The sequence below is a fragment of the Torulaspora globosa genome, chromosome 2, assembly GCF_014133895.1.
Source record: "Torulaspora globosa chromosome 2, complete sequence".
NCBI lineage: Eukaryota > Fungi > Ascomycota > Saccharomycetes > Saccharomycetales > Saccharomycetaceae > Torulaspora > Torulaspora globosa.
Genome location: NC_050728.1, coordinates 1,259,484 through 1,283,143, shown reverse-complemented (window position 1 = coordinate 1,283,143; position 23,660 = coordinate 1,259,484). Strand labels below are relative to the sequence as shown.

General features: G+C 45.6%; 14 protein-coding genes across 14 annotated transcripts; 8 read left to right on the top strand and 6 right to left on the bottom strand.

The window, feature by feature from the left end:
* Window positions 1-18: 18 nt before the first annotated feature.
* FMP32 (Fmp32p) lies at window positions 19-639 on the top strand (the record flags this gene model as incomplete). The annotated part of the gene is made up of 1 exon (XM_037282607.1): window positions 19-639. One exon carries the CDS (start codon window positions 19-21, stop codon window positions 637-639), a length of 621 nt encoding a protein of 206 aa, XP_037138502.1.
* A 42-nt stretch (window positions 640-681) lies between these two features.
* Window positions 682-1,446, bottom strand: SEC53 (phosphomannomutase SEC53; the record flags this gene model as incomplete). Its single annotated transcript, XM_037282606.1, has 1 exon — window positions 682-1,446. One exon carries the CDS (start codon window positions 1,444-1,446, stop codon window positions 682-684), a length of 765 nt encoding a protein of 254 aa, XP_037138501.1.
* A 239-nt stretch (window positions 1,447-1,685) lies between these two features.
* On the bottom strand, window positions 1,686-2,351 carry RPL10 (60S ribosomal protein uL16; the record flags this gene model as incomplete). The annotated part of the gene is made up of 1 exon (XM_037282605.1): window positions 1,686-2,351. The coding sequence occupies one exon, from the start codon at window positions 2,349-2,351 to the stop codon at window positions 1,686-1,688; it is 666 nt and encodes a 221-aa protein (XP_037138500.1).
* Window positions 2,352-2,692: 341 nt separating this feature from the next.
* Window positions 2,693-3,163, top strand: BUD20 (Bud20p; the record flags this gene model as incomplete). Its single annotated transcript, XM_037282604.1, has 1 exon — window positions 2,693-3,163. The coding sequence occupies one exon, from the start codon at window positions 2,693-2,695 to the stop codon at window positions 3,161-3,163; it is 471 nt and encodes a 156-aa protein (XP_037138499.1).
* Window positions 3,164-3,200: 37 nt separating this feature from the next.
* OTU1 (ubiquitin-specific protease OTU1) lies at window positions 3,201-4,121 on the bottom strand (the record flags this gene model as incomplete). The annotated part of the gene is made up of 1 exon (XM_037282603.1): window positions 3,201-4,121. One exon carries the CDS (start codon window positions 4,119-4,121, stop codon window positions 3,201-3,203), a length of 921 nt encoding a protein of 306 aa, XP_037138498.1.
* A 478-nt stretch (window positions 4,122-4,599) lies between these two features.
* RFU1 (Rfu1p) lies at window positions 4,600-5,193 on the top strand (the record flags this gene model as incomplete). The annotated part of the gene is made up of 1 exon (XM_037282602.1): window positions 4,600-5,193. The coding sequence occupies one exon, from the start codon at window positions 4,600-4,602 to the stop codon at window positions 5,191-5,193; it is 594 nt and encodes a 197-aa protein (XP_037138497.1).
* Window positions 5,194-5,230: 37 nt separating this feature from the next.
* On the bottom strand, window positions 5,231-7,747 carry LAM6 (Lam6p; the record flags this gene model as incomplete). The annotated part of the gene is made up of 1 exon (XM_037282601.1): window positions 5,231-7,747. The coding sequence occupies one exon, from the start codon at window positions 7,745-7,747 to the stop codon at window positions 5,231-5,233; it is 2,517 nt and encodes an 838-aa protein (XP_037138496.1).
* A 374-nt stretch (window positions 7,748-8,121) lies between these two features.
* On the top strand, window positions 8,122-11,247 carry RGR1 (Rgr1p; the record flags this gene model as incomplete). The annotated part of the gene is made up of 1 exon (XM_037282600.1): window positions 8,122-11,247. The coding sequence occupies one exon, from the start codon at window positions 8,122-8,124 to the stop codon at window positions 11,245-11,247; it is 3,126 nt and encodes a 1,041-aa protein (XP_037138495.1).
* Window positions 11,248-11,531: 284 nt separating this feature from the next.
* On the top strand, window positions 11,532-12,599 carry XYL2 (D-xylulose reductase XYL2; the record flags this gene model as incomplete). Its single annotated transcript, XM_037282599.1, has 1 exon — window positions 11,532-12,599. One exon carries the CDS (start codon window positions 11,532-11,534, stop codon window positions 12,597-12,599), a length of 1,068 nt encoding a protein of 355 aa, XP_037138494.1.
* A 207-nt stretch (window positions 12,600-12,806) lies between these two features.
* Window positions 12,807-14,675, top strand: FET5 (ferroxidase FET5; the record flags this gene model as incomplete). The annotated part of the gene is made up of 1 exon (XM_037282598.1): window positions 12,807-14,675. One exon carries the CDS (start codon window positions 12,807-12,809, stop codon window positions 14,673-14,675), a length of 1,869 nt encoding a protein of 622 aa, XP_037138493.1.
* Window positions 14,676-14,843: 168 nt separating this feature from the next.
* On the top strand, window positions 14,844-17,153 carry MEF1 (Mef1p; the record flags this gene model as incomplete). Its single annotated transcript, XM_037282597.1, has 1 exon — window positions 14,844-17,153. The coding sequence occupies one exon, from the start codon at window positions 14,844-14,846 to the stop codon at window positions 17,151-17,153; it is 2,310 nt and encodes a 769-aa protein (XP_037138492.1).
* Window positions 17,154-17,226: 73 nt separating this feature from the next.
* On the bottom strand, window positions 17,227-17,682 carry FYV7 (Fyv7p; the record flags this gene model as incomplete). The annotated part of the gene is made up of 1 exon (XM_037282596.1): window positions 17,227-17,682. One exon carries the CDS (start codon window positions 17,680-17,682, stop codon window positions 17,227-17,229), a length of 456 nt encoding a protein of 151 aa, XP_037138491.1.
* Window positions 17,683-18,193: 511 nt separating this feature from the next.
* HG536_0B06830 (uncharacterized protein) lies at window positions 18,194-18,901 on the bottom strand (the record flags this gene model as incomplete). The annotated part of the gene is made up of 1 exon (XM_037282595.1): window positions 18,194-18,901. One exon carries the CDS (start codon window positions 18,899-18,901, stop codon window positions 18,194-18,196), a length of 708 nt encoding a protein of 235 aa, XP_037138490.1.
* Window positions 18,902-20,596: 1,695 nt separating this feature from the next.
* On the top strand, window positions 20,597-23,428 carry PET309 (Pet309p; the record flags this gene model as incomplete). Its single annotated transcript, XM_037282594.1, has 1 exon — window positions 20,597-23,428. One exon carries the CDS (start codon window positions 20,597-20,599, stop codon window positions 23,426-23,428), a length of 2,832 nt encoding a protein of 943 aa, XP_037138489.1.
* Window positions 23,429-23,660: the final 232 nt, after the last annotated feature.

The window sequence follows — 23,660 nt, the reverse complement described above, 5'->3', positions numbered from 1 at the left end:
TAGCCGGCTGATGGATCGATGATGCTGAGGACCATTAATTTAACGTTCAAAAGGCCACTACATTGTAGTGGTCGGCTGCTTTCAGACTTTGAGACGGTCCATATCCAGAACACCAACAAGTACAAGAAGCTGCTCATGGAGCAGGGGAACTTCACGGAGGAGCAATCAAATGCGATAGTGAATTTGATGTCAGATGCAATAAAGGGCGGGATTGCTCATGTGTCGCAAGATTTGGCCAAAAGAGAGAGGTTGACCCAGTTGACGTATCAGCAGAGGGTCGACTTCGCCAAGCTACGGGACCAGTTGCTGATCGCAGACCGTAGCGAGTTCCACAACATTCAGAATGAGTACGAAAGAGTGCGGAATGATCTGGATAAACTACGGAATAAACTTAGAGAAGAGATAACGAAGGCAAATGCGGGATTCAAGCTGGACCTGTCGCTGGAGAAGGGTCGAATAAGAGAAGAAAGCAGCCACCACGACGTCCAGATCAAGGAGATCGACACCAGAATTGACCAAGAGGTGAACAATATGAAGATGCAGATCGACTCGGTCAAGACTCAAGTCATGCAATGGCTTATCGGTGTGTGCACCGGTACTTTTGCCCTGGTACTAGCTTATGTGAGATTAGTCTCGTGAATTATACAGAAAGGTATTTTATCTTAGCGGGGTATAGCGAACTTACAATTGGAAGATTTCCTTCAAGATTCTGACGGTGTCGTCTGGGCTCTGAACAGCGTGGCCGATGGTTCTTGGATCCTCGTAGATCTCGTAGTCGTTACCGCCGGCAGCGGTCTTGTCACCAAAGAAATGGATCTCCTTGAAGCCGTCCTTCTCGACGTGTTGCAGACAGTAGGTCTTATCCCACCCGGTTGGGAACACATCGAAGGAGATTTGGCCACCGATCGAGTAAGTTAGACCCAAGTTTGGAAATTCCTTCTTCAACGCCTCGACAAACTTGGCTCTCACCTGGTGTTCTTTGTCGAATTTCTCGAACTCGTTACGTTCCTCCGTAGAAGCGTTTCTGCCGATTGGCGAAATGTTGATCATACCATTTCTGAACTCCAAGAAGGTGCCTCTTCTCTTAGGCAGCTCGATGTTACCCAAGTATCTCAACACGAATGCGGCCAACTTGTTGTATTGCTCCTCGCCGATCCAGTTAATGAACGATTGCGAAGCCAATTCCTCGCCCAATCGGTAAGCAATCAAACCGTTCTCTGAGAAGGCGTAGTCGAACTCATTCAGCACGTTTGGCCCCAACTGTTCCAACTGCTTGCTCAAATCGGAGCCACCGACGAAACCAATGCAAACCTTCTTTCTCAATTGAGCCAGAATATCTCTAACTTCCTCTGACACGGTCAATCTGGCAGGAGTCAAAGTGCCATCAACATCAAACAACACCAAAGTGTCTGGTCTTTCCTTGTAGGCGAATTCAGCAACAACCATCTTTTCTCTCGACGTTTTCGATCACCAAACTTGCCAATTAGGAATCAGTCGCTGGAAACCAGCTTCCTTGCTCATCACAGTCCATATATATATGAAGAATCAAGCGCATACTACAGAGGACACGTAGAGTGGACGCGTTACGCGTAATTCGCGACTGAAAATTTTTGCAACGTGCAACAGAGGCAGAGATTACTGAAAGATACACAACAGACGTAGATAGGTCTAAGTAATTGGTCCGCTTAGGCTTGTTGAGCGAAGTACTCTGGGAACTCTCTGAAGTTTTCTTCCAAAGAACCCTTCTTGGACAAGAACTTGACGAAAGCACCGTCATCCTTGACTTCACCGGCATCTCTTCTCTTAACGTACTCTGGTCTGTCCAGGTTGGTGAAACCCCACTTCTTGGACAAGATGATCTTCTGCTGACCTGGGAACTTGTATCTGGCTCTTCTCAAACCCTCGATGACGACGTCCTTGTTGGAGTCCTTGGTTCTGACAGAGAAGATGATCTGGCCGATAGCGACACGGGCAGCTAGACCGTGAGGCTTACCCCAGGCACCTCTCATACCTTGTTGCAATCTATCGGCACCGGCACACGACAACATCTTGTTGATTCTCAACACGTGGAATGGGTGCACTCTGACTCTCAAGTGGAACGAGTCTCTACCACTGACCTTGGTGATGTACTTGTTGGCACAGATACGGGCAGCTTCCAAAGCTTCAGAGGACAGTTGTTCCAACTCGTTGGAGACAAGGTGGACACACAATGGGAACTCATCGACAGTGGCCTTCTTCTTACCCAGATCGTAGATTCTGATCTTGGAGTCTGGAACAGCTCTGTTGTATCTAGACTTTGGGTATGGCTTGTTCTTTTGGTATCTGTAACATCTAGCTGGTCTTCTAGCCATCTTGAACGCTTGCTTCGATAGATATCTGCCTTAGCTTCGTGCCTCAAGATCCCCAGATGTCGTCTCTTATAAAGCAGCTTGCTTATAAATCAGCTCCGTCTGCTTATTAAATTTTTTGCGTCTCAAATTTCCGCCTTGAAAATTTCCGAATCTTGAAAAGACAAAACCCATACCTCCTGGATGCTTCTGATCGGGTGTGTGGGTGAACAGTCACATTTGATCGGTCCTGGAAAACTTTTCATCTCATCGCATCTCATCACCTCTAAGAGACCAGTAGAGCAACGTTGGTTATGGCTTAAAGCACTGCGGTTCTCTGCTGGCTGTCGTTGATTGTGGCCAGAATGGGAAGATACTCGGTAAAGAGGTACAAGACCAAGCGTAGAACCCGGGACTTAGATCTCATCTATGATGACCTCGCCAACAAGGACCGCATACAGCACCTGCTGAACCAGCCGCTTGATGAGACAAAGCCGGGGCTTGGTCAGCACTACTGCATCCACTGCGCCAAGTATCTGGAGACGGCAATTGCGCTGAAGACACATCTCAAGTCTAAGAGACACAAAAGACGAGTCAAGGAGTTGAAGGGCGTGCCCTACACGCAGGAGGTATCCGATGCGGCGGCAGGCTTGAATCTGCAGAAGTTTCTAAACCGAGTGGAGCAGATAAAAGGACCTGTGGGTCAGGAGAAGGAGGGAAACGAGCAATCGTTGAAAGAGCACTTAGATCACGAGCTTGAAAATGCAAAGACCACAGAGCCCACTCTGCCCTGGGCCGAAGACGAGCAGCAGCAGGAGGAAGCTGCAATGGAGTAGTGTACGGAGTATAAGTAATTTGTATTTTATTATCTTTTTAGCATGAGGCCTGGCCGAAGTCGACATGACCCGTGGCCTCTGCATGCTTGGCGACTTCTCTTTCTCCCACCATTGTAGTCTTGCAGGTGTTGCAAACAATCACATCCTTGCGTGTGTTGAAAGAGTGGCCCGTTTGCTTCATCTTGTGTCCAATATGCAGTGCCCCGGAGAGAATTAGCTCAGTATAGAGGAAATCCCTCTTGTCAAAAACGGTCTTGCCGTCGTCCAGCTCGACCGAGTCATAGTGCACTCCATTGAACATGATCACAATAAACTGATCGAATTGGTCCTCGTTGAATTTCTCGAATTGCTGGGCGTCCATGTCTAAAACGTAAATCGCAACGCCCAATTTCCTCGACAAGATCGCAATCTCGATACCGCCTCCCCAGGACTCCTTCTTGAGGATCCATGCGGCATACTCCTTGTTGGGCTTGTCCAGCACCGCATCTGAGTAGGTAACAGGGTCTGCAAGCACTTCTTGGCTCACTAGACTTCGCAATTGCGGCGACACGTAGATATCCTTGTAGAAACAGTAAGATATTGCGTGGAAAAGACAGGAGTTATCATCAGGCACATCATGCACCTGCAAAATCCGCTGCTGGCCTTCGGGGAGAACGATTCTTGACGCATTTACCGGCAACTTCGCGTCCTCGCCATTGATTCTGGTCTTGACAGAAACTTCTTGCGTCACATCTTGCGTTATCAACGTAATCTTCTCCCCAGGACTTATCCCCACTGAGTCAAAACTCTGCTGCAAGGTCTGATCAGTACAGTCAATCTTCTGTGGTGGATACCCGAATCGAATTGCCGTAATAATAGCGGGACAGTGCGATTCATCTATTATCTTTTGCAATGGATCATCTTCCTGCACATTTAGTACTATACTGAAGCTCTTGGGACCACTGATCTTAACCTTCATCTCGATCTTACGATGCCTCCCCTTTTTGTCAGACAGCTTGTGATTAATCAAGTTCGCCGTAAGCCAAGCTTATTATGAAGGCAATACTAAAACGATGCGAAGACAAGACCAAGATAATTGAGATCACTTGAAATAATCTCAAAAATCAAGAGCACCTCAGCTATTGCGCAATCCTGACTTTACATGTTATGATTTTGTTTGATCCAGCAGCCGCAAAGCCAGCATCAAAAAAGATTAAAATTGTAAGTAGAACTACGACGGGTCCCACATCATTTCGACTAAATGAGGATCTTAAAACTGTTCATTGAAATATATCCTTTTGTTCTAAACTCTTGATAGAAAATTTTTTGAATGCGATGAGATGCGATGAGCATGTCTTGAAAAATCGAAAACCGCCTACTTGAGAACTGCCAGCTGAGCTTGGGGATTTTAATGTAGACTACGCTGGGTGGCTGGTGATTTTGAGTCTTCTTGTGAAATGAAGTCCACCGTGGAATTGAATAATGAGGCGCTGGATTACAAGTTTTTTCCTGGCACATGTCTGAAGGTTTATCTCAAAGCTTGCGTAGGTATTCTGGAGAAGGCACAACTGGCGTTTCAGAATGGAGACCTGCAGAAATCTTATGTTTTCTATGTCAGATACGTCGACCTGTGCACGAATAAACTGTCCCGCCATCCAGAGTATCTCGGCACCGGCAGTGCTCGTACAGCTGAAACTGAGCTCCATAAACAGGAATACCTGCAACTGATCAAGCTGGAAGTTCCTGCTGTGCTGAAAATTAGCGAAGATTTGCGCAAAGAAATTGATCTGGAGTACAGTAAGCACCAATTGTCGCTCGCTAAGAATATCGCAAAGTCCCGACCACAACACAAAAAGGAGACCGAGAACCAGGCACCTGAGCCCAAAAAGGTGCCGCCTACCTTTGACGAGCACTTATTCAATCGCTCTGTGGCGTATTACCGTAAGGCCACAGAGAAGGTCAAATCGTCTCATGCTTCAGCTGAATCAAGTAGCGACTCAAAGCAGCTTGGCTTTTATCCAGATCTTCCGCAGCTTTCCTTCATAACTTGAACTATCTTCAGCACTTTCAGAATATATAATAATGACTTTAATTGCTCCTATCTGAATTTTCCAGGATTAGGGCTTCCAACGAACTCAGAAACTGTTGCAATACATCCTTTTCAGCGTGCGTCTTGTTTAGGGCTTTGGGCTGGCCAAACCACTTTTGAAGGCCCACTGCCAACCTTCTTCTCTTATCCTGCTCTTTAGCTGGAATGTCCATTAGCGGGAGGCTATCTCCTACCCACTCTGCTCCTTTCCCACCTACAGCTTGGAACAATATGGAGTCTCGGATCTTATTCATCTTACCTGTCATCTTTATCAGATAAAGCAGATTAAAACATAAAAGAACAATAATGACGGCAAGCAAAGGTACAACATATGCATTTTGGCCGGACGATTGTTGCAGCAATGATACTGGTGAGGGCTCGACTGGTACCCTAGTTTTCGATTCGTCTGCAACCGCGGCTGTCCTTGCTGGAAATCCCTTTCTGCGGCTAGAACTCTTAGAGGATGCTAAGTAAACAGTGACCGGACCCTTCTCAGTCTTATCGGCAACATACTTTTTGATAAGTTCAACGAAGTCCTTTGTAGCGGCGATTTGGCCACTTTTACAACTCGATTCAACCATTGACTTGATCCAACTGCTGGCTGTCCACTCTACCCAGTATGATATTTGTAGGATGCTTGTCGTCTCAGATGCCCATCTCAACATATACCTGGTCCTTGTCGAAAAACTACCGCCACTAGGAACATCCGGTGTCTTTGTTATATTCAGGACATTAATGTAGTCCGTGTAGTCCAAATGCAATATTGTCTCTTGAACGACACATCTGGTTGACTTGGGCCCGACAGGGAAATGCAGCCCCTTCGCATATGTAAACTCACGAAAATGCTGACCTTCTTGATTTGCCTGATCAAATCTCCCTATATGCGAGAACTGCGATGAATCTTGGGATTTGAAAAATTCATGCCAAAAAGATGGGTTTGTTTCGCTGAATATGAGTTGAAACACAAGGCCTGGAGGCGCATTTAGCTCGACTTCTGCTAAAACTGTCTCATTGTTATCTTCTGGCTTGTAAGGAAAGGTGGTTTCCCGCGCATAGTAAGGGCCATCGTAAATGTAATCTGCCTTGGGCTTAAGTCGGTAACCAATTTTCTCTTCAGCCAGAGCAGAACGATCCTTTTGGGAAATTTCATCGGCCTCTTCATCGTACTCATCATCATCGTCCTCATCGGATGCATTTTCATCATTCAAATAATGAAATGAAGTGTAGTCGTCCACAGACCTTATTGCATCCTCGATGATGGAGTCGTTTTCGCTAACAAATGACGTTCTACTTGGTGGACCATTTGCTCGAACAAGATCTGTGTATCTACTCCCAAAGCCGTTATCAATGCTATGATGATCTGGGCCAAGACCCCATCCACTATTTTCATTTTCACCCTGCGCCAACAAGGCTCTCGACCAGACTTCCTTCAATAACGAGAATGCGCTATCTCGTGAGATGAACCCATTGAATTGTGTTTTACCCTTCTCTGTCTCGATGGAAATAGCATTAGGAAACAGTCCAGCTGTTGATGTTTTTTCCATATAGGTTATATCCTTGAAAGGAGTCACGACCTTGGCAATCCAGCCCAGCAAGCTTGAAGAAAAGCACAAGTGTGATTCTGAAACGTATATCCTGCCTTGGTAAAGAAACTCTCTGCTTAAAGCACAGCCAAAATCGTCTAACAGCCTATCCTCCGGTGGGACGTTCTTGAACAGAGCGTGGAACTCGGAGTTCCGCTCGGCATTAGCGTAATGGAACGGTGTATCCAAAAATTTTTCTTCAACGAACCTCTTAGGATCAAACGCCTCGTTGTCATTGAGTGAGACTTTACGTATAACCTCTTTCGGTTTTTCGACTTCCTTCAGTGGCGATTCAGAATCTACAGGCGAGTTGATTTTCTTAGCATTCTTCTTGTTGCTCATCGATGATTGCCTCCTATGAGTTATTATATCAGGTATATTCGCTGCTCTTTCTGTTTCCAGCGCCTGCTGCGTCCCCTGCTTGAAGGATAAAGAAGACATTACGTTGTCAAAGAAGTTTGATGCTGCTGAGGGAGACTGATCATCTGCTGGTTTCGAGCCAGCTTTCAGCAGATCCTTTTCGCTATTTGTGATGATATTGTTAACTGAACTCAAGGCGCGGTTCTTGCTCGCACGGGTGCTAGCGGTGCTGGATACAGAGTTAACATCTGAAAGATGAGGACTTGCAGGGGAAGACTTCATGTTAAGTCCAACTGCTTCCAGCGAAGAACCAGACTTCCGTCGCACAGAATCTGTCTCATTACGTGCTTTCGGTGTCTCCGCAGCTAGCATGCTCATGTCACTCGCTGCTTCTTCTCCGGCTGCCGTTCCATTCGCCATTTCGGGAGAAAACGGTTCGCCAAGGGTCTCCATCAGGTCAGGATTACCACTGCCACCATCAGTCTGCTTCCTATGCGTTAATGTCACCTCATTATCCTCAACTCTCTCATCTGCAACGGGCTCCCAGTTATCGATAGCAGACGACGATGACATGTTCGTATGACCAATCTACCAGCAATTAACGCCTGGAACAGCTAGGCTGAAGATACCTACTCATTCTTGCCATCATTAGCCTTATATCTGTTGATCTTAAAGACAGGCCCCTCTGGAATCGGGGTTACCCTGCGTGAGTCTTGAACGTGAAATTAGGCACTTCTCTTAAGAATTGGCCTGATTTGAAGAGCAGAGAAGAGGTTTCTGGGAGGAATATCGCTGCCAGTACCAGTCTAGTCGATTGAGATACTTGCGTATACAGTGGGAGGTGAGTCAGCGATCGGAGAACAATCGCGACGTTGAGAGGCTTCTTACTGCGGATCTGAAGAAGCGAAGTATACGAAGGGTCGGGAATACCACTATCCGTTGGTAGCATGACCACTGAGATGGATTCTGCTGCTGGGCTGCCCAATGGAAATGGAGCATCTGGCGTGTGTGAGGATGCTACCGCTCTTAAACGTGCGGCGTCTCCAAAGCGAGGACATGGCAATAGGGAATTTCATGAAGTAGCGAACAAAGGCCAAGAATCCACCAGCAGGAGCCTACATACGTTACAAACGCCGGAATCGGGTACCAGGAAGGAGTCGAAGTCTGCACCAGCAACACCGCCTTCTATACCGCATGTGGAGATCAATCAAGTGTCGCTTGCGACGCTGATCCGGAATCTGACGGTATTCACTGTGAAGGAGATTTCACAGTTTATGAAAACTAATGTACACGTTAATCCACAGGAGCCGTCGTCGATGAAGAAATTCCGATTTTTGCAATTAATAATCTTCGTCAGAAACCAATTTTTGAAACTGTATGTGCTAGTTAAGTGGTGCCGCACAATCAAGAACAATAACTTTCACACCATGATCGATCTATTGAACTGGTTCAGGATCACTAATGCTACAGTCAACAACTGCATATGGGCCCTTAAGAATAATGTTACTGCTATGGCGAATGCAAAACTCCCCAACGCTGATCTGTCAACAGCTTTGGAAGTGCTCAGTCTGGGGAGAACAAACTTGCCGATGCACAACTTCAAAGTGGGCAGCGATGGAGAAGCAGAAACAGCGCCCGGCGGCATGCTGAAAATTCCCTCGAAACTGGCTTTGCGTAGGCTGAAAGACCTTAACACAGCAGTGCGCTTGAAGATGGCATTGGTCGAGCTACCTACTCAATTTCAAAATTATAATATAAAAAATGGAAGGGTATACATTACCGTGGCAGATGAATTTGAAATCCAACTAGCAACGATAGACTGTCATGCCCCATTGTTCTTTGTGGATTTGCAATTTCTTTTCGCGGATCGCAATCTAGCACTGAATAAACTACGAATCGAGAAGGTCATTAACGAAATTCTATTCAAGAGCAGCAAGCCCATGATGTCTCTCTATAATTTTTTGCACAAGTACGTGCTCACATTACAACTTTACATGGTACATTCAGAGCTTTCAGACCTAGAAAGTGGAGGTAAATTTTCTGGCGGAAACTTGGTTCATAGGTACGATTCAAAGAAAAGCATCATATCTGTCAAATACTGGCTTCACAGCAAAATGGGAGAAAAAGCAAAGATTACCATTGGCGTTGAAAAATCAAGCGAGAGCTTGGTTTTGAAGTGGGACAACCGCCTTGCGGCGGATTCTGGGATGCCTGTTGTGTATCACAACGTCGTGAAGGATCTGGAATCGATACTAGACGAGATTATGTTCAACCACTCCTATTTGATAAGAGCTGATCTGCTCGCCAAAGGTGTGTTCCAGGAAGACGAAGAGAATTCGGATGTTCTTCTTTTTCAAATGCCTGCCACATGTCTCTCTGTAGCACCGATTCAACTGAAAATTGATACTGTTAGCGGCGTCTTTTATTTCAGAAATCCGACACCTCTTCTTTTGAGATATGTGAACCAGATCAATCGAGCCGAAAATGCGGAGGAACTGACAGCTGTTTTGCAAAAGCTGAAGCTGGAAAAAATCACACACATTCTGCGCAATATGTTTGAGAAGACCGGCTGGACTTGCAGTCGAGTCGTAAAATTAGACCGGCCGATTGAATCCCAAACTACACACATGGATTCTAATGACTCACTCCTACAGGATGATCTCTTCATATGTTTACCAAATTGGCTGGCTAACTGGTATCTTATACTTACGGTTATATCATCTAATACATCATGCGTGGTTGAAAAACGAATTGGTAAAGTAATATCCAACAAAGGAAAGTGGCAATTGACTTACTTAGGCAAATCAAGCGTGACCACTGCGAAACTCGAAACAATCACTTACCAAAAGCTGCTCCATCTACAAAAGACAATATTCCATAAGATTGTGAACCATATGATCATAGATTCTTTGAATCAATTAAAAATTCGGAACAAAATATGTGCCAGCGAGTTCGTATCTTCTTCGCTGCCCCCCTACATCGCCGAAGGCAGCACTACAGGCGACGGTGAGCTCTGTATCTCAATCATTGCGCTCGAATTAGAGTCATTCTTGGAAGGTTCGAAAGCCCTGAACAGCATATTAGAGAGCTCTATGTTCATGAAAATCGATTATTCAAGCTCGCAAATAAAACTGTTTGGTAAATTCAAGCGCGACACTAAGATGATCAAGTGCGAATGTGATGAGCTACTAATACACTTTGTACCTCAAGACTCATTAGCCTTTTACCTTTGTGAGAGCTTCACCAATTTGAACGTCATAGCACAATATCTAACCAAGTTTAGACAAAAGTTAATGCAGCTCGTGGTGTTGACAGATGTCGTAGAAAGACTACACAAAAATTTTGCATCAGAGGACTTCAAGATTGTAGCACTGAAACCGAACGAGATATCTTTCAAATACCTGAAGAATAGCGACGACACCCAAGACTGTACTATTAGCATTATAACTAACGACCAAACTGTGGAAAACCTGACAGTGCAACTTTCGCCTTCCAACCCGCAGCACATCATTCAACCATTCATAGACAGTGGCCATCTGGATTACCATTTCATCTTCGACTACCTGCAATTTACTTCTTCTCTCTTTAATGTCCTGAAGAACATTCTCATCGAGAACCAGAGCCGCGGCGAGAGCTACACGACAGTTGATCTTGGGCTTCACAACCTATGCGAATGCCAACTCCTCTACCATAATCCTGAAGTGGGAACCAAGATAACCCTCATTATAGAGCTCAAGAATGTATCTCACAACGGGAGGAGCAAAAGCCAGTTTTACATACATTTCTCAGAAGATGAACACATATCGACAAAATCACTGGCATATCCATTAGTGCACAGGGTCCGAAACCAAGTTTTCATGCTGGAGAGCAAGGACAGCAACTCATCCAAGATCGCACAAAAGTATCCCAACGCGGTCAAACTAGTGGAAGGCATTTCCTGCGATTCGGCGGACGTAGAGCCGATTTTGCTGGAGATTCACAGCATTCTAAAAACAGATAGCAATATTGCAGTCGAAGCAACAGATGGCATATCTTCGGCCGCGTCCGCCTCAATCCCAGCCACAACTTTATGACAGCACTAAATAGAGGATATATATCGTCCTGTCAAGCATGTCATCCGAAGATGCTCGCGATCCTCTTAGTGGTCAACCCTTCGAGTTGCCCTGTGAAAGCTCTCGTTGCTCATGGTGACGAATGGACTGTAAATCACATTACCCGATTAGTATGCATGCCCTTCGTTCTGAGCCTGATTCCCTCCTACAAGTTTGATCCTTGAGTATAAATCCTCATTGGTTACTTCTATAAAGAGGTCACCCCCTCCTATCCTGAGGTCAATTAAGCAACGTTGTAAGCAACGATGAGTGGGCTAATGCAAGATGCTGTAGTGCTAGAGAAGAAGGGGTTGATCAAAATTGAGCATCGCCAAGTCCCAAACATTAAGGATCCCCATTATGTGAAGATTCAGATTAAAGCTACTGGGATATGTGGGTCCGATGTGCACTATTATACCCACGGCTCCATTGGAGACTTCGTCGTTAAGTCACCTATGGTTCTAGGACACGAGTCTAGCGGTGTAGTCGTCGAAATCGGCGATGCTGTCACATCTCTGAAGATTGGTGACCGAGTCGCTGTTGAACCCGGAGTGCCAAGCAGATATTCTAAGGAGACGCTGTCTGGTCGCTACAATTTGTGTCCTCACATGGCGTTCGCCGCCACTCCACCATACGATGGCACTTTGGTCAAGTACTTTTTGGCTCCTGAGGATTTCGTTTACAAGCTGGCCGATCATGTCTCTTTTGAGGAGGGCGCAATGGCTGAGCCTCTGGCTGTAGCTGTCCATGCCAACCGCCTTGGCAACACCAGCTTTGGCAAGACTGCGCTAATCCTGGGTGCTGGACCTGTCGGCCTGCTAACCGGGGCAACCGCCAGGGCTTTTGGAGCCACCGATGTGGTCTTTGTAGACATCTTCGAGTCCAAACTCGAGAGAGCCAAGCAATTCGGCGCTACTCACACGATCCTATGGAACGCGAGCTCAGACGAGGCCACTCTAGTTCACGAGACCGTGAAAGTCCTAGCCGGAGGTCGTCCCGACATCGTCTTCGAGTGCTCTGGTGCTGAGAAATGCATCAGAGCCGCAGTCAAGGCCTGTGCAAGAGGCGGCATTGTCGTTCAGGTCGGTATGGGCAAAGATGACGTCTCGTTCCCGATAACCGAGCTTTCAGTAAAGGAAGCAACCCTGAAGGGTTCCTTCAGATACGCTGCGGGAGACTACGATGCTGCCGTCAAGCTGCTGTCCACCGGCCAGGTCAATGCCAAGCCACTCATCACTAAAGTCTTTCCTTTCACTGAAGCGGTCCAGGCCTATCAGTACAACGTCGAGCACGCCAAGGACGTCGCTAAGACGATAATTACTGGGCCTGAGTAGCTGAGCTTAAGTTCGATATCTTGCAAGTTACATACAAAATGTAGACTGTGTACAGTGAAGGCCACTAGCTAGTCTCTGCTTCTAAAGCAAGGTGCATTTTTAACGTCTCCGGTATATAAGAACTCTTACTATGTTGAACAATTACAAACGGATACAAAGAGGCTGGTAAGATAGGCACTGCTGGCAGCTGTTGGGAAACTTTTCAAAATGGCCGGCTCTAGTTTATGTTCTCTTATGGCGGTGGCACTGCTGGCTTGTGCGTCTGTGGTAAGCGCTACCGTACATACCTTTAACTTTACCACTGGGTGGGTCGATGCCAATCCTGACGGAGTTCGTGAGAAGAAGATGATTGGTTTTAATGGCCAGTGGCCAGTGCCTGACATTCATGTAAAGAAGGGCGACCGTGTGCAGCTTTACCTGACAAACGGATTCGACGACGGGACTGTGACGTCGTTGCATTTCCATGGGATGTTCCAGAAGCTGAGTGACGGCAATCGAAACGAGATTGACGGACCTTCGATGGTTACTCAGTGTCCAATAGTTCCCGGACAGACTTACCTGTACAATTTTACGGTGGCCGACCAGGTCGGTACATACTGGTACCACGCTCATTCCGGCTCTCAGTTTGGTGATGGTATGAGAGGTGCTTTCATTATTCACGATGATGACGAGCCATTCCATTATGACGAGGAGATGGTTATCCAGCTTTCTGATCTCTATTGGAAGCCATATTACGAGGTTACTCAAGAATTTATGTCCAGATACAATCCCACTGGGGCTGAACCGATCCCCCAAAACCTGCTCTTCAATAACACATTGAATGCCACGTTGGATTTTGAACCCGGTAAGACGTACCTGATGCGCTTCATCAACTCCGGGTTGTTTGTATCGCAATATGTGGCACTTGAGGAGCACGAACTGACCATTGTGGAAGTTGATGGTGTGTACGTCAAGCCTAATGTCACTGATCTGCTTTACATTGCCACGGGGCAGAGGATGAGCGTCTTGGTCAAGGCGAAAGAACATGACCCCGGCAGAAACTTCGCCCTCATGCAAATGATGGATGAGGTCATGCTAGATGTTGTGCCACCAGAACTGGTCCGCAACAGGACGCATCAAATCTCTTACAACAGAAACTATGAGGCTGCAGAGAGTTTTATAATCGATGATTTTGACAGCGCAGCTGAGGAATTCTATTTGGCCCCACTAGATGATATCAAGCTATTGGATCACTACGACACGCAGATCACTTTCAATCTGAGCTTGAACAACCTGGGGGATGGTGTCAATTATGCCATGTTCAACGGCATCACTTACGTTCATCCTAAGGTCCCAACTTTGACTACGGTTTTGACCTCAGGCGAGCTCGCGACCGACGCCCGTATCTACGGCGACAATGTCAACGCCATTGTGCTTCAAAAAGATGAAATAGTAGAAGTGGTTGTTAACAACTACGACTCAGGAAAGCATCCTTTTCATCTGCATGGCCATAATTTCCAGCTAATTCAGAAATCTCCAGAGTATCGCCCAGAAGCCGATTATCCTGAGTATGACCAGGACAAGATTACAGTACCATACAACGAGTCGGCTCCCTTGATGCCATTCCCAGAGTATCCAGTCTTGAGGGACACGGTTGTGCTCGCCCCCAGCGGTCACATCGTCATCAGATTCAAAGCGGATAATCCAGGGGTGTGGTTCTTCCATTGTCATCTCGATTGGCACTTGACGCAAGGTCTCGGTGCAGTGTTCATCGAAGATCCATTATCGCTACAAGAATCGGAAACGCTGAGCGATAACTACAAACAATTGTGCTCGGCTGCTGAGATACCAAATCGTGGTAATGCAGCAGGTCATACGGACGACTGGTACAATATGGAGGGTCTACCGAGACAGCCGAGACCGTTGCCTTCCGGTTTCACCGCCAAGGGTTATTTCGCATTTATTGTCTCAACGCTTGTGGGTTTACTAGGTATCTACACGATATCAGACTACGGACTGTCGGAGACCATTTCAGACGACCAGGCGGTATATGACACTCTGAAAGGAGTGCTCGATGCCAATGGCATATCCTATTGATAGGCATAATTACTAGCATAATATAGAACTGATCTTGGTTATCCTGTGGTGTGTGGGTTTTTTGCAAATTTTGGCCATTAGCGAACTGCCAGAGCTTAAACTGCGTATCGATTGCTCGAACTATATTGTGAAGAAAGCAGGACGTTCATTGAAAGTAGGTTGCGGGAGATGTCTCTCAGTTTGCTTGGTGGTAAACAAGCTGCTTTCTTTCGCAATTTCCTTCAAGGCTCTTTAGGCAATGGCCTTCGGACGAGTCGTTTGATGAAGCGTTCTGCTATTCATGAAAGATCATTCCATGCTAGCAAACGTCACCAATCTACTTATGAGGAGGAGAAAGCTATTTTAGAGGAGATGGAATCAAGTCTGAAACCTGCAGATATCAAAGCTGCCAGAGCTTTGCGTAATATTGGTATTTCTGCTCATATCGACTCAGGTAAAACAACCTTCACTGAGCGAGTTCTTTACTATACTGGTAGGATCAAGGCCATTCATGAAGTGAGAGGTCGTGATAACGTCGGGGCTAAAATGGATTCCATGGATCTGGAAAGAGAGAAAGGTATCACAATTCAGTCCGCAGCCACATACTGTTCCTGGGAAAAAGACAAGAAGCCATATCACTTCAACCTTATTGACACGCCAGGACACATCGATTTTACCATCGAGGTGGAGCGTGCGTTGAGAGTTTTGGATGGTGCTGTTCTGGTGGTTTGCGCCGTTTCAGGCGTTCAGTCGCAAACCGTCACAGTCGATCGCCAAATGCGTAGGTACAACGTTCCAAGGGTTACTTTTATCAACAAGATGGATAGAATGGGTGCCGATCCGTTTCGTGCCATTGCTCAGATCAATTCGAAGTTGAAAATACCTGCAGCCGCGATCCAAGTTCCTATCGGTGCCGAATCTGATCTTGAAGGAGTGGTTGATATCATCAATCGCGTTGCTCTATACAACAAAGGTGATAACGGGGAAACTGTGGTGAAGGGACCAGTTCCAGAAACGCTAAAGGATATGGTTGAAGAGAAAAGACAAGTCCTGATTGAGACCCTTGCCGATGTGGATGATGAGATGGCAGAATTGTTTTTGGATGAACGAGAACCTAATGCAGAACAAATTATGGAAGCAATTCGCAGAGCTACGATTGCCAGAAAATTCACACCTGTTTTGATGGGATCAGCGCTCGCTAATACAGGTATTCAGCCTGTGCTTGATGCAATTGTGGACTACTTGCCAAACCCCTCTGAAGTGTTGAACACTGCATTGGATATTGCACATGATGAAGCAAAGGTCAATTTGATTCCGTCGGTTCAGCAACCTTTCGTTGGCCTGGCGTTTAAACTGGAAGAAGGCCAATACGGGCAATTGACTTATATTCGTGTTTACCAGGGACGTTTGAGAAAGGGAGGCTACATTACCAATGTGAAAACCGGTAAGAAGGTAAAGGTGTCTAGACTAGTCAGAATGCACTCAAGCGATATGGAAGATATTGACGAAGTTGGTTCGGGTGAAATATGTGCTACCTTCGGTATTGACTGCGCGTCTGGTGACACTTTCACGGATGGAAGCGTTGATTATTCGATGTCGTCTATGTACGTTCCAGATGCCGTGGTTTCTTTGTCTATTCACCCCAAAACTAAAGATGCTGGTAACTTTTCGAAGGCTTTGAATCGGTTCCAGAAGGAAGACCCCACTTTTAGAGTGAGGTTCGACCCTGAATCTAAGGAAACTGTGATCTCAGGTATGGGAGAATTGCATCTTGAGATCTACGTGGAGAGAATGAGACGTGAGTACAACGTCGAATGTACAACTGGTAAGCCCCAAGTGTCTTACAGAGAGTCCATTACTATTCCAGCAGATTTCGATTATACCCACAAAAAGCAATCTGGTGGTGCAGGTCAATATGGTAGAGTTATGGGAACGATGTCTCCAGTTGAAGAAGGCAACAAGCACAACTCGTTCGAAACTGCTGTTGTGGGAGGCCGTATTCCGGACAAATACCTGGCAGCATGTGGTAAAGGTTTCGAAGAAGCCTGCGAGAAGGGTCCTCTAATTGGTCACAAGGTCATTGGAGTCAACATGTTGATCAACGATGGTGCCATTCACGCCGTCGATTCTAATGAACTGTCCTTCAAAACCGCCACAATGGCGGCTTTCCGTGATGCGTTCCTCAGAGCACAGCCAGTCATCCTTGAGCCTATTATGACCGTCACAGTCACCTCTTCCAATGAATTTCAAGGGAATGTTATAGGCAGCTTGAACAAGTTGCAAGCTGTAATTCAGGACACAGACAACGGACCCGATGAGTTCACCATTAAAGCTGAGTGTCCCTTGAGCAATCTCTTTGGCTACGCCACATCTTTGAGAGCATCTACCCAGGGTAAGGGTGAGTTTTCGCTGGAGTTCAGCCACTATGCTCCAACGGGTGCCCATGTCCAGAAGGAACTGATTGCCGAGTTTGCCAAGAAGCAACAACAGAAGAAATAACTCAAGAACCATTCCCCTTCGTGTACATATGTAAAAAGACTGTATATTCTCACTAAGCCAATTAGCAGCTAGTTTATTTCGTGTATGTGTCATCCTCTTTGATCTTCCCTAAGAGATCTTCAATCTTAGGACCCATGAGAGGTTGTCCGGTTCTGGTTTTTTTAGTCAGTCTCTGCTTCCTTTTTTCCCGTTGATCCATTTTACTCTTGATATGCTTGATATTCTCCAACTCCTTTTTCCTTCGATCCTCAGACGCCTCTCGTTGCTCTTTCTTTGCCTGTTTCTTACTGTGCTTCTGCTCTTCCAGCTTCTTACGGTTTCTGTCCCGCACCTCTTTCTTTAGTTTCCTTATTTCCTCCTTCGACTTTCCGACAGGTTTCTTATCGGGCACCGAGTATCCTTCCTCCTTAAGAGCCTTCAGATACTCTTTCTTCAGTCTGGCCTTGTGTGTGAGACTCTTCTGAATCTCCTTCAGCTTATAGTCTTTGGTATACTTTTTCCTGTTTTGTTGCTGTTTAGCAGTTGCCATCGTCAGTTGAATTGATCTCAAGCCTCTCAATGATTTAAATCAGCAATATATATGTGGTTCTATCTCGAGATGACCTTGCGATGAGCTTGTATTTACAGTAAACTGAAATTTTTTAGACCTGTTCGCCTGCGCTCATATACAGACGGCTATGGGCTACCAGTTGGATAGTGCAAGAATTCGATATAAGCTAAGCCAGCTAGTGTTATATTAGCGTGGCGACGGTCTAGGAGGCTCCAGTGAGTGATTGCAGCTCATATTCAGCCTTTTTTCGTTACTTTATGTTCCCTACAGTCTACAGTCTTGTACTTAGTCTTGTACTTAGCAAAGCGAAGCGAGCAGTCTGACGAGCTATCTCGTAGACGGATCCAGTGGTGAAACTGCTCAAGGAAGATAGCAAGAATGCCACAGTGTTATGCGGCAAGCCCGGTACGCCAATAAATGTCCTGTTTACGTACTGTTGTATTGTTGTACTGTTATGATAGTTCTTGCACCTCATCTTCAAAGCTCTCCATTATCCTGATAAAACGTCATTGTCCTCAGGATCATTTTCATTTTCCTCTTGGTAATCAGAATCAAATTCGTCAAAGTCTCTGTCCCTGGAGTACTGGACTTTCGGGTTTCGCTTCCTTTCACAGGAGCATCTGTTCGGTATCGACCTGAGTGTTTCATGATTTGTCCCACCAAATAAGTGGAAAGTCCGCTTATCACTCTCGTTTAATCCACTACGCTCATTAAAGTTAGCGCCACGGAAATGGGTGGAGACAGTCAAACCAAGAGAACGACCTATCAAGTTTATACCGTCTCTAATAGGCGGGTAGACGGTCTTAATTTGCACACGAACACATTCGTGTTGGATATTGCATGAGCCATCAGAATCTATTAACCCTGCGAGAAAAGCTTCGCGCACCACTATTTGCTCTGTTCGCATGAATAGAGGAACGCTCTTCGGGCCATTTTTTCTGCCATTTCCCCAGAATCTTAATCCTTCCAGCACCTTAACTAGCGGGTTGTTTTTGTTCCAATTACGTATCGTGCCATTATAGGTGTTAAGGTATCCTGTTGCCTTAAAACCCTCCTCAAGCCTGATTCTGAGACTCATACCCCAAAGTTCTGGATTCTCCCGAAGTCTGGTGTTGACATCTTCATCTCCAGAGTGCAAAGCGAAGGCTGCTCCTTTTCTGTGACTATCACCAATCCAGAACCCTAACAACCATGCCATGGCTTCAAGCTGCCCTGCAGTAATTTTCCTTTCGAGACATTGTTCCAAGCATGGCCCAAGACAGGTATCTCTATCGATATAGGTTGTAAAATCATACTAGAAGTAGCCCGACGTTCCTTGCGTATTTCAAATCATCTGCCTCACATTGCCAATTGGAGCGTCTTCCCTCGCTCCGCAATACCATTGGCTTCACGTAGTCTATAATCTCCGACGCCTCGGTTGTCAGAGGGAATCGTCTCGTTTTTTCCTTGATGATCTTGATAATTCGACCATCCGTTGTTTGATGATCAGCCAGCTGAGATACTTCAACGTTCCTACCTCCACGCCCATCCTTGGCTATCTTGATCCTCTGTTTCGTCCTCAAAATCAGTTGTTGCCTCTTGGAACATGTCATTTCGATTATGCCCCAAGGTTTCCCCACCGAGGGATCTTACAAGTGTGCGTAGTGGTTGGTCTTTTGTCAAATTGTAACCAAATCATGGTAGCCTCTTAAAACAGCCTCGACTTTCGCCGCACTTCCATCAGATGTGAGAACTTGATGCTTTCAATTGGCACGGTCCCAGTTGGTTAGGAAAACCTTTGTACCTGCTAACAAACCTGCATTGCTTCATTTAACCATGACTGGTCGAATGAGACGAAATCAGTCGCTCTTTTATACACTACAGGGATGGTGCAATGTAGTGGTACGTTGTTTCAAAATTGGTGCAGAGCCTGAGCATCAAATGGTTTCAAACCATCAAACAATGCCATAAGATCGTGAGGGGCAGACTGTCAGGCCATTTTGCCTAAATGATGAAACGACCGACTATCTGTTACTTTGATGGAAGAACCGAGGGAGCCAAATAAGCCTCGATCGTTTTGCAAAATCTGATGCGGAAGCGACCTATGACTGTGCTCGCCAAGGCGTTTGGGTTTCATCGTTTTATTATTGCCAGCAATCCAGGGCACCGTAACTCACCTCAATGTCGTTAATCAACGATTGCCGCCTTTGGAATGAACTTTGCACCGCTGAGTCGAGTTTCCTGGCAGCGTTTGCGGTGCTCTCCACGTTTCTCGAGCTGACAATCACGGCAGCTCCTTCCTTGTGCAAGACCCTGGCGATACCTTCGCCAACGCCGGTGGAAGCACCAGTCACCGACGCAACCTTACCTTCTAAAAGCATTCCTTGTCAAAACCCGGGAGCGTGTCAACTCCATCTCCATTGCCAGCTGAAGGGCTAGTTTTGTATGCCTCTCAGTCCAGGACGTAAGGTGTCGCAAGCAGCAAACGAATTGGCCAGGCTGTGGAACCGGAGGCCATTTGCGACTATAAATTGGAGTGGAATGCTCAGTTGAGCTTCGTAGTCATGTTCTCGTCCTATACCGAGCTATTCCAGACCTGTAGGGTCTCATCTTGGCACCGGAGGGCTCAAATGGGCTCAAACTTGGGAAAAGGCCCGCTCGAAGCCACGATAGCAGCTTCAGTGGTCTTTCGAGCTTATTTACTGGCGCATTACGGCTCATAAGCTAAGAATCTTGAAGCTGGTTGGCATTGGTAAGTTGACCTTTCTTAACACAGTGCGTAGTGTTGAACTTTAATAGAAAATTCTTTAAACTAATACTGATTACAAGGCCTGTCAAACCAAAAGGCGGCGCTTGATTGCATTCAGCACTAGTTGGTCGAGGATTTTGGTGGTCTAGCTAACCGGAATTCCCTATGCTGCGAAGTACTGCGCCAATTGCAAAGCAATATCAGAGGGTGAACTGGAGTTTAACGGTACCTGCCAAAATCGTTAAGATACTGAATGATACGTCGAATAAACCACTCGAAGAGCCTGAGAAACATGCGTTGAGAAGATTCTACATTCGGAAAACAGTGATCCATTTGCCTGTGAAAGAAAGAAGGTATATCGTCGATTTCCTCTTCAGACGACAGGCGTATCTCGAGCTCAATCGATTCGCACAAAAGTATCTCTTCAAGAGAGGTGATCTGGTTGATAGCAGCTACAGTTTGTCGTTCCGAGAACTACGGCAGTACTGCCAGTCGCTAATAGCAACCGGCAATATGATACTTCTGGACCAGATAGTAAGCAAAATCATAGCGCAATCGTCGATCGAGCATAAAAAGTGCGCCATAAACTTCATAAACTTCCTTTTCACAGCACTCAAGGATGGCTCAAAGGTGGTGGCGACGATTGAACCGGAGGAGACTTTGTTGAAGTGGGCCAAGTGGATGAAAATGCTAAACGGACATTGTGAGTTCGACAATTACGCACACCAGAAGGATTTGTTGAAACCTTTGCTATTTTATCTTCGAGAGAAGCGACATGAAGAGTTGGGCTTTTTTCAAGACTGTCTTGATAAGATCAAGGCAGCACTAGGAGCCTCTGTTGCATCTCAGTTATCCAGCACTCTTATTTATTTGGCAGCGTACAATAGAAGCTTCGGGTTGGTGCGAGATCTGTGGGACTACAAAATAAACAATAATTTGGTAATATCATCCTCGGATCTGACTTGCATCCTGAAATGCTACTGTCATTTTGAAAAGTACGATTTAGTAGAGCGAACACACGCAGCTTTCCCGCATGCTCATGACGAGCATCAGCAATTTGACTATCTACTGATCGCATATTCGAAGTTACAAAACTGGAAAGGTCTGCAAGATCAGTTCAATGCGCTTTTTAGCATTGGGGAGCTACCGAATATTGAACATTATGGAATTGTAATGTATTCGATGGCAACAATAGGTGAACTGGATAGCGTAGAGAAGCTATACGCTCAGCTGCTGCGAAGGAACATGTTGCCGACCTACACGGTTCTTCAATCACTTTTATACGCTCATTTTAAAGCCGGTAACTTAAACAGCTGCTTTGCTCAATTCGAACTATTTGACAAGTATTCAGTTCGGCCAAGTTCGTCGACCTATACCTTGATGTTCAAGGTCTTCAGGGCTCTGAATAACATAGATGGTGCGCTACGTTTGCTGAAAAGAGCCACGGAAAGTGATATTGATATAACTGAGGGGCACTTTGCTCTCCTAATACAAATGTGTTCCAAATTTACTAATCCCTTGATCGCTCAGGAGCTTTTCCACATCATGGAGGAGCATTACAATGTAGCACCGACAGGCAAATCAGTTTCAGCTCTCATGGATGTCTACATTGAAAGTAATCTACCGCAAAAATCATTGGCTCTTTTTAAGCGTTATAAACATGTCAAACTGGAAAATCGTCTCTCTATATTCAATAAGGCGATCAAGGCCTACATTGCGATGGGTGACAGCAGCATGTGTGAATCAATTTTCCAGGAAATCGTCGATTTGAGGTTGGCTAATGATTCAGAGTTTTTCAGAGGTATGATCCAATACTTAGTCATTTTGAAGAAAGATTATGGAACTGCAGAAAATGTTTTAGACCAGCTACTCAAACATCCCACCATCAAACCAGATGTATCTCATTTCGAAGTTCTGATGCAAGCTTTCGATAAAATTGCATTTCGGGAAGGTATTCACAACCTATACAGAAAGATGAATGAAAATAAGATTCCCGTCAACTCTAAGGTAATATATTATCTCGTCAAAGCAACCTTCAAGGTTCAGATGAAATCACAAGGTGATTTAAAAAAGCCAATTGAATTATTGGATCGTATTATGAGCAATGCTGCGGAGAAAACATTAGATATCACGTTCAATCAATTGCATCCATCGGTAGTGGCATGGCCGATGAGAGTTGTCGCTAAATACTATAATCCTATGAAAGCAATAGATCTTCTCAATCGTTACAGCCAGCTGTTCTACGGAAAGGATGACCTCTCCGTGAATGGTAGGTTGACCATTATGCGTTCACTTCTGGTCGTCTCAGCGGAAATTGAGCAGTGGGATGAGTTTGAGAACATATTCGAAAGATATGTGGCTCGCATTGACTCTTTCGAAAAACAACCGTCAGCAACTATGCCAAACACTAAGCTTCGGACGGCATTCAAAGGGCTCATTTTTTACAAAGTTCGACATTTGGTTGCGACACATAACGTCCAAGCGCTTCCAGAGCTGTTGAACAGTTTGGAGGCTAGAGGGTTCTTAATAGACAATATTTCATGGAATGAGGCAGTCAAGGCATTATTTCAGGATTCAAGAACTATCAAGACGGGATTGAAGATTGTGAATGACAAGCTAATACATGGATTCAACATCATACACAAATTTCGTTTCTTGAGGAAGCACGCAGGGCAAAGGAGCTTGACTAACCAGTCATGGTTTTTAAGACGTAAGAAGATGGAGCCGTCCAGTTTTAACCCTTCACTTTACTTGAATTCTGAAGTTTATTCACAAGTAACGGAATATATGGATCGCTACTTGTCCAGTCTTCCTGATTTAAACAACAATTTATCGGTGCTCGTGGAGGAATTCCCCTATTTCATGAAAAGCTACTTGATGAAACCTAGAAATGCTGTCAAGGGTTGGGAAACCATTGAAGCACAAAATGCATCCTTTCTCTCGGAATTAAGGTCGACAAAGAGGGTAGAAAGCATCGCCCAACTCCAGCACCGCTGAATTGCTTAAACGGCGCATGAGTTATAACACATTCACATTCCTCATGGGAATGAAAAGCATGATAAAGTTCAGTTAAAGGTGCGCCAATTTTCTGGCCCCTTGAAGCTCGTTACCAAAGGCGACGGCAGCTAGCATCTGTAAATACTTCTTTCATCGCATGCAAAACTTGTAAATGTATTATGATTATCATTCTCAAAATCACAAACCGCGCAAGGGGCCCCGTTGGTCGGTA